Below are 16,366 nucleotides of genomic sequence, written 5' to 3' on the forward strand. Positions count from 1 at the left end.
GAGGCTCTAGCGAGCTACAATATCAGAGAAACGTTTCAGAGATGGAGAGTAAATGTTGTTAATATTTAGCCTTCTGCTAACAACAGCCGTGAGCCATTGGCTGCTGTTAGCAGAAGATTAAACTATCTCCATCCGTCTATTCTGTATTTCGGAGGTTATAGTGGGCTCAGTTTTAAAGCTAGAGTGAAGATCCTGGTATCATATGAAACTATAAAACATAATGAATCCATTGGTACCAACCATGTCATACTAGCTTGGAAGGAAGGAGGTTAAATAACGCTCCAAATTTACGCTAAATTTTGGCAAGAAAAGTCATGTCCATTTTCAAAGGGGTCCCTTGACCTCTGACCTCCAGATATGTGAATGTGTGAGGGTTATTGTCCAAAAACAATGTCTGAAAAATGTTTTAAAAAATCCAAAAATGTCTGAAAATTTCCAAAAAATGTCCGAAAAATAGTCTGAAAATGTCTGAGAAACTCAGAAAAAGATACAAAAAATGTCTGAAAATGTCCAAAAGATGTCCAAAAAATAATCTGAAAAATTTCCGAAAATGTCCAAAAAAGTAAAAAAAACTGTCTGAAAAATGTCCAAAAAATGTCTGAAAAAAACACTAAGAAATGTCCGAAAATAGTCAGGAAAATGTCTGAAAGAAAGGCTAAAGAAAAGTCTGATACTGGTATCATATGAAACTAGAAAACCTTACACCTCCAGCAACAACCTTCTTTTTTTTAAACTTTGATCACAAAATTAATTTATTAATTCATTAATTTGTCAAAAACAAATTGACGAACAGTATGGCTAATCACCATCATCAGGAAATGACTGAAATAAATATGAAATATCATAGGAAATGCCAAAATACACTGGAGGGGGACTTTAACCGTTGTTGTAAAAGACGTTATATCTAGAATTAATGTGATTTCAGTTGGTAATGTGTTCCAGAGTTGAGAAAGCTGATTTAGAGCTACGGTGTGGCTTCTAGTTAATCTGTTACTGTCTTATCTGTAAGATGTTTCATTGTCGATGGTGATGTCAGCAGTGAGCGCTGTTATCTAACGGAGAAACTGTTTTTATTGATTCAGTATCATCCAGTCAGTCTGCGGTCCGTTATATACTGTACTTAGTGGTTCAATTCAGGGGTGGAAATGTGGGGCCTTCATGTCACAGCGTCACACAAAGACATGCGTATAATATCACAACTAACTGTCACATTTATAAAGATTAATAAACAATATCTCATTTACAGGACTCTCTGTCGTCAAAGTTGAATAAACAGAACATTATTGATTAATATTTCTGTTCACTAGTGAAGAACACTTTGAGGTGAATCAAACTGAAATATGCTTCCAAACATTTCACATCAAAATAATTCCTATTATCACCAGATCTTCTATCAGAGTCATGATGCTGGTTTCAGTTACTTTACATGAATTACACAGACGTCCTTATAATGACTGAGTTTGGTAATAAATAAATAAATAATGACTATTAATCAGATCTGGTTTTACAATGTGTGTGTTTTTGTGTGTGTGTGTGTGTGTGTGTGTGTCCTAAATGACTTCATTGAGTATCTGTTAATTGATTGGTCGCTCACAGAAACAAACAGCAGACGACTCATTCATCAGCCACCATCACCAGTGGGATCACGGCGCTCTCCGTCCAATCAGGACGCCGATTCCAACTTCAAAAACCGTACCAACTCTATATGAGCAGGTCAGAGAGTCATCTTCATCCTCATCACTCAGTTCAGCTGCTTCATCAACACTTGAGCCTCTCTGATGGGGTAAGAATTATTTTTATTTATTATTCTTCATTGATTAATCGAGATAAATCCCTCTAAAGACTTTAATATCAGTTTATTTATATAAAAAAAAACACCACTCGTTCTGGTTTAGACATCTCAGATCTTCTGCTTGATTTGATTATTAACTGAATATCTTTGATCATTTTCTGATCATTTATTGACCTAATAATTAATCAGTAATCAAGTTTAGAAAATAATCTGCTGATTATTTATGACTTTTTTTAACTAGTAAAAGGACCTCGCTGGGATTCAAAATCTATTTCGAATCTATTTTCAGCCTCAAAGGACTTCTAAAAGAATTATTTAAAATATTAAATATTCAAAAAATCAACCTGCAAATGTAATAAATTATTAAAAATACAATTGTTTACAATAATTAATAAAATATTATTTTCAATAATGGTTAAAAATTCATAAATATCCTTAAGTTATTCATTAATCCTAATTTTTGCTTTCAGTTATTTAGAGATTTCTTTTCAGCAGTCAGACTGTGAGGTGTTTTCCCATCAGCCCTTTGGGTGTGGCTTCAATCATATCTCTGGAAGTTTCTTTATTTTTACCCTTTTTTGGTGCCCTAGGCAAAATTCCTTAATTTAATAATAAGATATAGTATAATAAAATCTGTTCATTTGTTACCTCAATGCAGAAAATGAGGAAGGGCCCACTGGCATTTTTTAAAAAATGTATTTATTAATTTCTTTTTATTAGAGGGCGGCCAGCGCCCCTCAGAAAGTGGCTCCCTAGGCGAATATTTACATTAAGGCTGTCAATCAATTAAAATATTTAATCGCAAATTAATCACACATGTTTTTATCTGTTCAAAATGTACCTTAAAGGGAGATTTGTCAAGTATTTAATACTCTTATCAACATGGGAGTGGACAAATATGCTGCTTTATGACTATGACTTGCTCCAAACTGCATGTGATTATCATAAAGTGGGCATGTCTGTAAAGGGGAGACTTGTGGGTACACATAGAATCCATTTACATTCACATATCTTGAAGTCAGAGGTCAAGGGACCCCCTTGAAAATGGTCATGACAGTTTTTCCTCGCCAAAATTTTGCGCAAGTTTGGAGCATTATTTAACCTCCTTCATGACAAGCTAGCATGACATGGTTGGTACCAATGGATTTACTAGTTTCATATGTGACCAGTATCTTCACTCTGACTTTAAAACTGAGCCGCTACAACCTAAAAATCACAAGTTGTGTTAATGCGTTAAAGAAATTAGTGGCGTTAAAACTTATTTGCGTTAACATGTTATTATCACGTTAACTTTGACAGCCCTAATTTTCACCAATGCAAAAGTCTCCAAGTGTTCAAAAACAAGAGTGAAATCTGAGTAATTGATGTTTCCTGAAGCTGTGGATATAAAAGCAGGCTGATAAACATCATGGAGAACACTGGGGCCCAACATGGGGCCTGAGGCCCCCACAGGGGTCACGAGATGATGAACAGAAAAACATTTTGATCACATTTATAAAATGTGCCTGTAATTGTTGCGCTCTTCCTTTGGTTTGTTACTGAGTAAATTCACATTTTGGGTGAAGTCACATCCTGTTTGATCTGATTTATAATTCTGTAATTTATTTTTTGTTCTGGTGACTTTTGTTCTAAAAGTTTATGAATCACTGATCTAAAACTTTGTGAAGCTTTGCCACCTCGTCGCTGTTCAGATTCATTTATCTGAATATTAAACTCGTCCGGTTCAATTAAAAACAAAGATAACAAAAAATCACTCATCTTGTGACCTGTTTGGACGGTCCTGACCCCGGGGGATGGAAACTGATTCATCACATAAATAGTCTGTTAAATAAAGCGTTAATATGCTATAAGATGTGGATGCACACGTCTGAGATGTTCTCCCTACAGCTGAAGTGATGTATTGAGTTATTTGAGGTGTTTGAGGTGAACAGAGAGCTGTATAAAGTCAGAGTAGCGTCATCAGGCTGAAAGGCTGTTTTGTGTGTTGGGTTATGAAATGGAGGAGCTGATTTTCATGCTGGTTGCAGCTGAACACTCTGATCTTTGTGGAGGTTCAGCAGCTGACTGCCTCATGCTGGAGACTCAACTCTGCTCTGTTTGTTCCTCCTCAGATACGGTGAAGGAGAAATGTCAGAGCGTCAACATCATGAGGTGACTTCAACCGCAAACTACCAACTCTTCTTCTTCTTCTTCTTCTTCTTCTTCTTCTTCTTCTTCTTCTTCTTCTTGTATTTTACCTTCTTCTTCTTCCACTCCTCCTCCTCCTCGTTGTCGTCCTCCTCTTCTTCTTCTTCGTCTTGTTCTTTTCCTTCTTCTCCTCCTCCTCCTCCTCTTCTTCTTCTTCTTGTTATTTTCCTCCTTCATCATCTCCTTCTCCTGCTCCTTCTCCTTCATCTTCTTCTCTGCCTCTTCCTTCTTCTTCTCCTCCTTCTTCATCTTCTTCTTCTTGTATTTTACCTTCTTCTTCTTCCACTCCTCCTCCTCCTCCTTGTTGTCCTCCTCTTCTTCTTCTTCTTGTTCTTTTCCTTCTTCTTTTCCTTCATCTTGTTCTCCGCCTCTTCTTTCTTCTTCTCCTCCTCCTTCTGCTTCTCCTTCATCTTCTTCTTCTTCTTCTTGTTATTTTCCTCCTCCTTCTTCTTCTCCTTCTCCTTCATCTTCTTCTCTGCCTCTTCCTCTCGTTCTTGTTCTTATTCTTCTTCCTCTTCTTCTTCTTCTTCTTGTTATTTTCCTCCTTTTTCTTCTTCTCCATCTCCTTATCCTCCTCCTTCATCTTCTCCTTCTTCTTCTCCTCCTCCTCCCCCCCTGCTTCTTCTCCTTCTCCTTCTCCTCCTCCTTCATCTTCATCTTCTTCTCCTCCTCTTCCTTCTTCTTCTCCTCTTCCTTCATCCTCTTCTTCTCCTCCTCCTCCTCCTCCTTCTTCTCCTCCTCCTTCGTCCTCTCCTCCTCCTCCTCCTCCTCCTCTCTTCTCCTCCTTCATCTTCTTCTTCTCCTTCATCTTCTTCTCTGCCTCTTCCTCTTCCTCTTGTTCTTATTCTTCTTCCTCTTCTTCTTCTTCTTCTTGTTATTTTCCTCCTTTTTCTTCTTCTCCATCTCCTTATCCTCCTCCTTCATCTTCTCCTTCTTCTTCTTCTCCTCCTCCTCCCCCCCTGCTTCTTCTCCTTCTCCTTCTCCTTCTCCTCTTCCTTCATCCTCTTCTTCTTCTCCTCCTCCTCCTCCTCCTTCTTCTTCTCCTCTTCCTTCATCCTCTTCTTCTCCTCCTCCTCCTCCTCCTTCTTCTCCTCCTCCTTCATCCTCTTCTTCTCCTCCTCCTCCTCCTCCTCCTTCTTCTCCTCCTCCTTCATCCTCTTCTTCTCCTCCTCCTCCTCCTCCTCCTTCTTCTCCTCCTTCATCCTCTTCTTCTCCTCCTCCTCCTCCTCCTCCTTCATCTTCTTCTTCTCCTTGTTCTTCTTTTTCATCTTATTCTCCTCCTCTTCCTTCTTCTCTTCCTCCTCCTTCAGCTTCTTCTTCTTCTTCAGTGCTACAGGAATGAGTCCTAAAACCAGGAAATGAGTCAGCATGATGTCACTTCACGTGTCAGTGTCATAAACGTTTATTTATTTTCTGCAATAATCCAAAATCCAGTGGAACAATCTCATTGGCTGTTAGTGGAGGGAACCAGGGAGATGATCACTTCCTGGTTGGACTACAGAAATACGTCATCACCGCAGCTCTCTATTTTATTCTTCTTCTTCTCCAAGTGTTAGCCTCACACTATCTGTACTTTTGTTTTGAATTCTGAGATGAATCTCTGTAGAGCTGCAACCAAAGGTGGAATGTAACCAAGTACATTTACTCAAGTACTGAGAAGGAACCAAGGGCTTTGAGCTGAGTAAGAACCAATAACTCATTGGTTCCTATGCAGCTCAGAGCTCACTGGTCCCTCCTCAACTCAGAGCTCATTGGTTCCTACTCAGCTCAGGAACCAATGAGCTCTGAGCTAAGTAGGAACCAACAAGCTATTGGTTCCTACTCAGCTCAAAGCCCATTGGTTACTTCTCAGCTCAAAGCTCATTGGTTCCTACTCAGCTCAGAGCTCATTGGTTTCTACTCAACTCAGAGCTCATTGGTTCCTACTCAGCTCAGGAACCAATGACCTTTGAGCTGAGAGCCACAAACAGGAAGTCAGACCGTGTTTGGAGACGGACTAACACGTTGCTGTTCTGAAGATGGTCAGTAATGGTCCTGGTACCTGTGTTTCAGACCAGTGCCGTGGTCAGAGTTTCCAGTCTGCCTCTGGTCCGCTCGGCGCTGCAGTCGATGACATCAGCGTACTCGGAGGTCAAAGGTCGTTACCCTCTGCTGCGTCTGATGGGAGGAGTCGCTGAGGTCGGCGTCCGCAGCGTCTCCAACGTCGCCATGACACGAGCCACGCCCCTCCTCCAGAGTCTGGAGCCTCAGAGTACGTGGAGAGAAATACTACTAATACTACTGATATTAATACTACTAATAATAATACTGCTACTGTTTCTGCTACTACTGATCATACTACTACTACTGCTACTGCTAATACTACAGATAGTACTTCTACTACTGCTACTGCTAATACTACAGATAGTAATACTACTGCTAATACTACAGATAGTACTTCTACTGCTGCTACTGCTAATACTACAGATAGTACTTGTAATACTTGTACTGTGTGTCTGTCTCCAGTTGAAGTTGCCAACAGTTTTGCTCTGGTCGGTCTCGAGCGTCTGGAGAGGAACTTCCCCATCCTGAACCAATCAACAGATGAGGTTCATTCTCTTCACCTTTTATTTATATACATATATACATACATATATATATATATATATATATATATGTATGTATATATACAGTTTATATTTATATATAAACTCTAGGATCTAAACTAAAAGACTAAACTAAGTGTTGTGTCCTCGTCCTCAGGTGGTGGGTCACCTGAAGGACGCCTTCTTCCTGACGCTGGACGACGTGCAGCTGTGGATGGTGGACGGTATGGACGGAGCTCTGGATCAGATGGAGCGTCTGTCCGACACCGCTCTGATGGCCGTCCGCCAGCTGCAGGACACCCAGATGGGCCGAGTCGCGACGTCGGGGCTGGACGACGTGCTGAGTCGTCTGGAGGACGCCACCGCCTACTACCTGCCCCTCCCACCCACACTGCGTGAGTACAGGGGCATTCTGGGTAACTGTGGTCAAGCCTTTCAGAATAAAATCTGAAATGTTGTCAGTATATCTGCTTTATTTTACCGCAGTTTCTGGGAGTTCGTCCCACTGTTTTCGTGTTCTTTCACATAACATTTTGCTCGCCAAAAAAATGTCTTATTCAGCGTGCGGTTGTGCTTAGCTCCACGCTCTCCTGTCACTTCTGGTTGCAAAAAAACAAGATGACAACGGCCAAAAACCAAGATAGCAACGTCCACATTCAGAATCATCTGCACTTTGTTTCACTAAGAATCTGAACAATGAAGCTGTTGTCTGTCCGTCAGGTCGGGAGTGGGAGATGAGGGTGCAGGAGTACGAGGATGAAGACGAGGATGAGGACGAGCCTAGTCTGTGGACGAGGGTCCGAAGCCTCCTGCTGGGTCTCAACCTGCAGCTTTACCACCGTATGATGAAGGTCAGGGAGCAGCTGCAGAAAGCCGCCAAGACGCTGGGAGACACTGCCGACAAGGTGAGACCAAACTTCTTCTTCGAATGTCGGACATGTTTGTGGTTTTACGGTGTGTTCAGGGACAACATGAGGGGACATTTAGAGACTAAGACTGTTTCTCACAGAGTGAAGTTTAGTCAAAGAGTATAAAAGCAAAGAGACGAAACCCTGGTGTTTTTTTGACAAGACCAGCTGCCGCCATTTTGGACTGAAAACACTTATTATATTTATAATATTTAATTGTTTAACATAGGACATTTTGGTAGAATATGACAGTAGAATAGAAATAATTTAGTTTTACTTTCATACGTCATTTGTAGGCAGACGTTTTACTGACGTCCGGTAGTCGCTTTCAGTCCAAAATGGCGGAGGTATAGCTTTGCTGCTGGGCGCTGATGTTGCAATGGAACGAACAATTGACTTTCACTTCTTAACAATATACTGTACGTTGTTTGGTTTAGATTCCTCCATCTTGATATTTCAAACAGCTGGTTTGCAGTTATTGTGAGATTCATGACAATTGATGATCAGCTGCTGGTTTATTCCCGTTAAACCAGTTTGACAGCTGGTCCATCAGCAGATAGTTTATATGTTTATCATCATAATAATCTACATTTTCACAGTAAATCAAGTTATTTAAGGACAATTTAAATCAGCAGATTGAAAGAATGAAGAAATTAAATAAACACGACAGATAAAACTTCTAAGTAGAAAAATTCAACACTAATGAAAGTTTGATAATGAAAGTGATTTAAAAGATGTTTCTGATTTTAAAATCAATTTGAGAGGGAGAGAGATGAGGTCAGAGGTCACACCTCAACACTTTAAGTTATTCATTGTTTACTTGGATTCTCATTACTCGTCCTGGGGTCCATCTAAAGTTATTAGTTAGTTGTTCCGCTGTAAACAACCACATCACTTCCTTCACTTCCTGTCGTGTTAAGCGTGATATACGCTTCCTACATCCACGAGGGTTGCGAGCATAGACATATATAAATAAACGCCGCATTGGCCGCTTCAGCCCTTTGAGGCGTTGAGGTCAACGTGGGCGCCATATTGGACAGGGCAAGACTGGCCTGTAACCCGCACGGATTCTAAAAGATCCAAACGTTTCCTCGCCACGATTCCACGTCAGCTGATGTCCGTGCAGAAAGTATAACGGAGGCTTTAAACGTTACCACTTTATTACCGTAACACCTGAGGGAGGACAGAAAGTCTCGTTGTCCTTTCACCAACTTCACGTCAACACTTTCTCTCAACCTGCCGCTGTCCATCACGTCTCTGACCTTTGACTTTCTCTCATGAAGATGGGAAATGTGATGTCACTGTGACATCAGAAAAACAACCTTATCTAGTTGTTAGTGAGTTCTCGTCTACTCGGCTCGTTTCTTCCCGAACAAGGCCGACATGCTCCAGATGATCCCTCGGACGCCGGCCTAGCTCTTCCTCAATGCTTGGCTCTCTCTGACGAGGTCAACCAGCCGATGCCGCGATGACGCCGAAGGTCCTGTTTGTTCCGCACGATGACAATGGGTATGCTTGCCACCTCCGCGAGGGTCACGAGTGTCCGCACGGCCAAAGAGACGTCACACCATCAGACACGGCCCTTCGCGGTGGTTCCGTACGGCAGGTTTTTCACCTGTAAGTGCACACCCAAATCTTTCTAACTACGTGGGCGGAGAAAATGGAGAACGCTTTGAGAATGTCGGTTTGCTGCGAGGAGAAACCCGCACGTATAAAAGATCCAAACGCTTCCTCGCCAGCAGACCGTCCTTGCAGAAAGTATAACCAAGACTTTAAACGTTAACACTTTATTACCGTAACACCTGAGGGAGGACAAAAAGTCTCGTTGTCCTTTCACCAACTTCACGTTGACACTTTCTCTCAACCTGCCGCTGTCCATCACGTCTCTGACCTTTGACCTTCTCTCATGAAGGTGGCAAGTGTGATGTCACTGTGACATCAGAAAAACAACCTCATCTTATTGTGAGTTCTCGTCTACTCGGCTCGTTTCTTCCCAAATGTGGCAGACACTTGGCCGAGCTCTTCCTCAACGCTCGTCTCTCTCTGACGAGGTCGACCAGCCGGTGAAACACCTTCGCGGTGGTTCTGTGCGGCAGGTTTTTGCCTGTTCGTGCACACGATTCCACGTCAGCTGATGTCCGTGCGACCGTCCCTGCAGAACGTATAACTGAGACTTTAGATGTTACCACTTTATTACCGTAACACCTGAGAGAGGACAGAAAGTCTCGTTGTCCCTGGTATTCTGGCGCCAGTGGATTAAGTGGTTCTCTTGGTGGATCAGATTCTGCCGACTCTGGTCCTGTTGCTGCTGACCTCCTCTGTTCCTTGCAGGTGGGTCTGGGTTGGGTTCTGGAGCTGGTCGGTGAGCTGCTGCTGTACCTGCAGAGCTTCCTGGTGGCGCTGGTGTACCGAACGGAGAGTCTCCGAGAGCTGACGCTGAGCGGGGTCAAAAGTCAGGCCGTCATGTTGGCTGAGCTGCGTCCCATACGTCAGATCCGAGATCTGCCGGTTCAGATCCAGCAGCTGCTTGGAGACGTGCAAGAACTCTCTAAGATCCTCATGCAGCTGGTGATCAACGCCACGCCGCTCTACAACATGGTGAGACTCGCAGGACGTCACCTGGAACTGTCAGACATTCCCTTTACGGCTCCTGATTGTTGTGGAAAATAATCTGAATATGAACTTGTGTTTCAGCTCCAGCAGCCGTCGGCTCAGGAGGTGGAGGACTTCCTGAACCAGGAGGACTTTTCTGCCGAAAGTGCGTCTCGTCGCAGCTCCGCTAACAGTCTCTTCCTGAAAGCGATGGACGGACGTCCTCGCCGCCGTAAGAGTCTCTACTCCCGCGCCGCCCGAGGCCCCCTGATCCCCGACCCCTCCAACGGCCGCCGTCGCTCCAGCGTGAAGGACCTCCCGTCCATTGAGGTGGACGACCTGCAACTCCCTTCCGAAAGCATCAACCACCGCCGGCCGTCTGCCACCGACATGCTCCTCGCGCCGCTCAAACAGTTTGTCTCTCAGAGCCAGAAGGCCTTCGAGTACCTGAGCCCCAACTCCCCCGAGAACGCCACAGCAACAGACGACTCTTAAACACCACGCCTAGGTCTCTGATCAACGATAAATCACTGCCGCCGCTCACGCCCCCCGACCAATCACAGCCTCCCGTCTCAGTCGCCGATGATGAGATGTTTCTGCCTCAGCTGGTGTTGGTTTGTTCGTACACGTTCACCAACAGAGCGATCGGAAAATTAGTTTAAATCTGAGTCGATTTGTAAATCTGCAGGTTTTATTTTACTATAAGAAAACAAACAAGTCTCCCACTTAAACAACGCTTCATCAGTTCACACCTGTTCTTTAACCTTCAGTTCAACAATATACATATATCTATATAAATATAAATATATATATATTTCAGTCTACATGACCATGCGTATATTTTAAACATATAAATGTTTATAATAAATTGTGTTTATTCCACAAAACATTGACTTTAAAACAATCAGCCTCGAGGAGAAAAACACCTCAGAAAACAAATTAGTGACAAGATGCTCTCATTGGGTTTTTCCAGAGCTTTCGGCCACATCTCGTGGTCTTCATCCATCACGGAGCAACGTATCCTTGCCAACGGTTCATATGATATCTTACGAAAACATATTTTTTGTGCGTTTTCCTACAAATGTCCAAAAGTTAACGTGATAATAACATGTTAACACAAACTAGTTTTAAAGCCACTAATTTCTTCAACGCATTAACGCCAATTGGGACTTTTAGGTTGTAGCGGGTTCAGTTTTAAAGCTAGAGTGAAGATATTGGCATCATATGAAACTAAAAAACCTAATGAATCCATTGGTACCAACCATGTCATTCTAGCTTGTCATGAAGGAGGTTAAATAACGTTCCAAACTTACAAAAAACTTTGGCGAGGAAAAACTGTCATGGCCATTTTCAAAGGGGTCCCTTGACCTCTGACCACAAGATATGTGAATGAAAATGGGTTCTATGGGTACCCACGAGTCTTCCCTTTACAGACATGCCCACTTGAGTTTGTCATGTTATGATTTGAGCATATTGTTTATGCTAAATGCAGTACCTGTGAGGGTTTCTGGAAGTGACGTAACTTAAGTATGTATCTTTCATGACTCACGCGGGACACTATCGCTGGTCTCCTGGTGAAAGTCTGGTGTTTTTTGATCCACCCGGACCTCCTCCCTACGCAGAGTTTGATTATGTGTATTACATACAAATTGATTTTGTGGGATATATACGAATTACAGTGCATTTCTTTTCCGTAGGTATAGCTACGAACGGTGTGCGACACCAGCCTGCACAGAGTCATGGCAACCCCAAACATCCACTGATGAAGTCCATGAGATGTGGCTGAAAGCTTTGTGAATACGATTTTTCCAAGCTGTTGTTTGATGAAAATTCTTCGAACTGAATACGTTTGTTGTTTTCTGAGATGTTTTTTTCCCCTCAAGAGTCACCGTACTTCCAACACGGTCTCACGGCAGTTCGTGAAATAGTCACGAACTCTAATCTATTTGATTTGTGTACATAGATACAAATTTCCCTTTTTTTCGTGACGCTCAGCACGACTTTCAACAACGTATTTTTCGTGCGTTTTCCTACAAATGTCCAGCAACACGTGACGCACGTGTCAACTTCCACTCCAGTCTTTTCAAAATAAAACTATTTAGTTAGCTTTAGGAAAAGATCGTGGTTTGAGTTAAAATAACACCGTAAGTAGCGTCACTTAAGTACGGACGTTAAGTGACAAATAAATCAACGTTGACTTCTGGTTTCACGCGGGGCGCCAACAGTGGTCTCCTGGTGACAGTCCTGTGTTTTTTGACCCACCATCCACCTCCTCCCTAAGCGGCGTTTGATTACATACGAATTGATTTCATGCTGACCATCACAAAAAAAAATTTGAAATTCGTGTCTATGTACACGGATCAATACATTCAATTTGGTGACTATTTCACATACCGCTGTGCGACTGGACTGATACTTTAGAGTCAAGTCATTTACTGACGTCAGTCTGCAGTTTATTGTGATCAACGCCTCCTGTAATTCTTGATGATGATGAGAGATTTGATGAAGAATGTGCCGTTTTGTTTGCAGGTCTGATGTAGGTTGAGAAGAGAATGATCCTTTAATTACAGATTAATTGATCCTGTAATCTTTGGAGTGAAAACGACAGATTGAACCCTTGCATGTTTTGTTTGACTGTTTGACTGAAATTGAACTGAACTCTCTTAAATATTTAGTTTATCTGAACATGAAGTGATTGTAACAGAAATAAAAGCTCATTTATTCTCAAACTGTTACCAAATATAGATTCAAGTATATATAAAGAGTAAAGTGTCTCTGTATCAACATGTACTCTGACATGTTTAAATAAAGCTTTTGGAGTCTGCAGCTTCACTTCACTTTGTTTGTGTCGCAATTAAAAACTGAGTGATTCACTTTAGTTCATTCAGCTCTTAATTAGAAAACAAGTTCATAAACATCTGCAGGTATAAATATCTATTTATTTACTGAATAAATATATAATATATAATAATATATAAAAATAAACTCGTCTGTCGTCTGAAACATGGTGAAACAGAAATGTTCCAATAATTAAATATTTAGACCCGTTTTTATCAACTAACGTGTTGATTTAAGAGAAAAAGCCTCCAGTGACACCAGTTAATGATGCTGGAAACATGTCTGGAGTCCAGTTGGCGCCCACTAGAGGCTAACGGCTGCTGTTAGCAGAAGGCAAAATATTAACAACATTTACTCTCCTCTGAAACGTTTCTCTGATATTGTAGCTCGCTAGAGCCTCGAATCACAGTTTGTCATCTCAAATGTATGTGATATCTGGATTCTGGCACCCAACAACACAACAAGATGACATTTTAGATGAGTAACTTTAGTCCACTGCTAGTGTTAGCCTCCAGTCTTTCCTTTGTTTAGCCTCCAGCTAACACCGTGACGTCATCATGACGTCAACACTAAAAGGGTCTATTAGTAGTAACGTTGTAAAATATTATGATGCTCATACTACATTATGTGTCATTAACTTGTTCGTAAACATGATAAAAAAAATTCTTACAAATATTAAAAAAATTATGTTTATCACACAAAACTATTAAGAGTGTAAACAGAAACAATATAAAAGTCAAGTCAATAAAATCAACATTTTGCAGTTTCACGTGACAGGAAACAGTTCAACACTTCAGTTCCCAGAATCCCCAGGTGATGATGTCACATCATCATGGGTTTTGTCTCTCCGCCATCTTGTCCGTCTTCGCCCTCTTGGATCGTGCCAATTCCACCAGGTGCAGAAGCGCTCTCAGCCTCTTCCTCGTCTCCTTCATTTTGGACTCGCTGGTGACGGCCACTTCCTCTTCCTCCATTTTGACCTTTGACCCCTTGAAGTGCTCAGCGGCCTGTTCTGCGTCCGACATGTCGGAGGTGAACGGCTGTTTGACGGCATGTTTCCCTCCATCAGTGTTTCTCAGCTCTGGACCTAAACCTCCGATCCAGCGGCAGCGAAGACTCTCCTGCAGTCTCATCAGAACGTCGTCGTCCTGAAAATGAGACAGAAGGTTGAGTGACAGCTCAGACGACCAATTAGGTGCATTCATGAATGAACAGTTTCTATCTGCTGAAGAAGGCTGTGAGAGGGGACTCCCTAAAAACGTGGTATTTCACCCGGACGGCGTGGTGATGCAGGACGTAGCCGCTACGGTGCAAACATTTCCAGAACCAGTACACCGGACCGCACCGGTCTTTGAAATAATGCTGTGTCCACACTTCATGAAAATCAAGTTGATTTTGGGCCCGATTTCTCCCTCCTGACTGATTGTTTGATGATTCTACAGATGATCTTTCCAGATGTTCCTGTGGTGTGAGGTGTGTTAGTTGTACTGAATTACCTCTGAGGCGTCTTTAAACAGACTCCAGATGTCAGAGAGGAACTCTGCAGCTGTTCGATAGGAAGGAGAGCGACAGAGAGTCAGACGCTCCGACATCACGGTCAGCTGACACTGAAACAACAGGATGACATCATCACCATCATCATCATCATCACCATCTATCATTAGATTATTATTACTCATGCATTCATGTAAAAGCAGGATTTTACTGTTGTAGTTGGTTTAGCTGGCGCTGATATAAATAAAATATGTGGAAAAAAATCCCCAAAAGTGTGCAAAAATGATTCATAAAATATGTGAAAAAGCTCAGAAAGATATGCAAGAAATAACTAAAATTAGTAGTAAAATATGTGAAATATGTCAGAAAAAAAAGAAAAATGTCCAAAAAGTTTTAGTAAAATATGTGAAAAAAAATTGGTGAAAGAGCTCAGAAAAATTTCCCAAAAGTATTGGTAAAATATGTGGAATGTCACAAAAAAATGTCCAAAAAATTTCATTACAATATGTGGAAAAAAGTGAAAACAAAATTGAAAAATATCAGAATAATGTCTGAAAATGATTAGTAAAAATGTGTAAAATATAAGTAAAAAATATCCTTAAAATTAGTGGAGTAGAAATAGAAAAACTCCAGTTTAAAAATCTGTGTGGTGTTTCAGTTGTTATTTAAAATATAGCCAAAAAAGGATGTTGGTTTGAAATCAGTATTGAAAGAGAAAGAGTTGGATGAGTTGATCTCTGGTTATCATTCTGTTATAGATCTGAGTGTATCAATAACTCTTCAGCCTCACGGTGGACAAACTGACCTGAGGAAGACGAGGGCAGCCTTCAACCTTCACGTACAGCAGCAGACTCTCACACCTCTGTGACGAAACACACAGCAGCTTCAAACTAGTGTCACACTTACAGAAAACTTTAAAAGGGATAGTACGCATTGTTTGAAGCACAGTAAATGGCGGTCGGCACGCAAAGCAACGTACTGCTGTGGACATCAGGTTTCAGACATATCAGTTTAAGTGTACGCTATATGTAGAATATTTTCACCACTTTACCTGGAACTGAAGCCGTTATCTATGCACCAGACTCCATTCACAAAATCAGTGATTTTACCTCTGAGAACAGGTGAGTTACTGGTCTACCGCTGCCTCCATTGGTTAGTTTGTTTGCGTTATTGTGTGACTTTGGTGTTTTAAAGGGTTTGGTGGATCTGAACTAACCCTTTAAAACACCAAAGTCACAAAATAACACAAACAAACTAAGCAATCAATGCAGCGGTAGACCAGTAACTTCCCTGTTCTGAGAAGTAGAATTACTGTTTTTATGAATGGAGTCTGGTGGCTTTGAAGAGAGCATTGATAACGGCTTCAGTTCCCCGTCTGTCTTTAGGTGTCTATATTGCGTCTTGCTGCTGCCTCCGCCCACATTGCTTTGCTCCCGTGCTCTGGCATGCCGACCGCCACCTACTGTAGGTCATCATTTATTCAGACAGTCTGGTTTCATCCACCTCACACAGGAAACACTTTTAACAGATATATATGTGTGTAGACTCTGACCCTCTGGTCCTGCAGACTGAGACAGGGACTGTGAGGTCTTGGTGGTCTGTCGGAGCTGAAGGGGTCTGAGGGGTCTGACAGGTCCTGACACAGCGAGCACATCCACTCCGACCTGTAGGACAAACAGACAGTGAGGACACGTTGGACCCCTCTAGGTCACATGACAAAGTGGGAACCCCAGTTACATAAAGGTCACTAACTGACCTGCTGTTCTAAAACACACACGTTAATCACAACCTGACGAGTGACATCGTTCAACGTATATGATCCATAGACTGTATATAAGAAGTGGACGTAGTCACTGACGCCACCCGTTGGTTTGTGGACTACAGTTTTGAAGCCTTGAGTTCAACATTTTGACTGTCGCCATCTTGGTTTTTGGCCACTGGTTTTAGCTTTTAGCTACAGGTTTGTTGTT

At 42.0% G+C, this 16,366-nt stretch overlaps 2 protein-coding genes and 1 long non-coding RNA gene across 12 annotated transcripts in view; 2 read left to right on the plus strand and 1 right to left on the minus strand.

The window, feature by feature from the left end:
* LOC141779529 (uncharacterized) overlaps positions 1-12,890 on the plus strand; it is a 128,952-nt gene extending 116,062 nt beyond the window's left edge. The window contains exon 2 of the long non-coding RNA XR_012596341.1: positions 11,534-12,890. This is a non-coding gene — a long non-coding RNA (uncharacterized LOC141779529). The remainder of the gene's footprint in view (positions 1-11,533) is intronic.
* plin6 (perilipin 6) lies at positions 1,670-12,890 on the plus strand. The gene is made up of 8 exons (XM_074654392.1): positions 1,670-1,783; positions 3,904-3,943; positions 6,032-6,230; positions 6,485-6,567; positions 6,722-6,959; positions 7,285-7,469; positions 9,804-10,070; positions 10,167-12,890. The coding sequence occupies exons 1-8, from the start codon at positions 1,779-1,781 to the stop codon at positions 10,557-10,559; spliced, it is 1,410 nt and encodes a 469-aa protein (XP_074510493.1). The 5' UTR covers positions 1,670-1,778; the 3' UTR covers positions 10,560-12,890.
* A 94-nt stretch (positions 12,891-12,984) lies between these two features.
* Positions 12,985-16,366, minus strand: part of trim33l (tripartite motif containing 33, like) — a 37,582-nt gene continuing 34,200 nt past the window's right edge. For all 10 annotated transcript variants that reach the window (XM_074654364.1, XM_074654367.1, XM_074654365.1 and 7 more), the window contains 4 exons: positions 15,949-16,060; positions 15,202-15,258; positions 14,399-14,509; positions 12,985-14,050 (listed from right to left, as the gene is read on the minus strand). In XM_074654364.1, the coding sequence (XP_074510465.1) occupies positions 13,733-14,050; positions 14,399-14,509; positions 15,202-15,258; positions 15,949-16,060 (598 nt within the window). In that variant the 3' untranslated portion in view covers positions 12,985-13,732. The remainder of the gene's footprint in view (positions 14,051-14,398; positions 14,510-15,201; positions 15,259-15,948; positions 16,061-16,366) is intronic.

Source organism: Sebastes fasciatus, chromosome 12 (genome assembly GCF_043250625.1).
Source record: "Sebastes fasciatus isolate fSebFas1 chromosome 12, fSebFas1.pri, whole genome shotgun sequence".
NCBI lineage: Eukaryota > Metazoa > Chordata > Actinopteri > Perciformes > Sebastidae > Sebastes > Sebastes fasciatus.

Bases quoted from the DNA above. Each gene is read 5' to 3' on its own strand.
- plin6 (XM_074654392.1), top strand. The intron at 6,231-6,484 runs GTACGTGGAGAG...GTCTGTCTCCAG, and splicing joins CCAGAGTCTGGAGCCTCAGA to TTGAAGTTGCCAACAGTTTT. The intron at 7,470-9,803 runs GTGAGACCAAAC...TGTTCCTTGCAG, and splicing joins TGGGAGACACTGCCGACAAG to GTGGGTCTGGGTTGGGTTCT.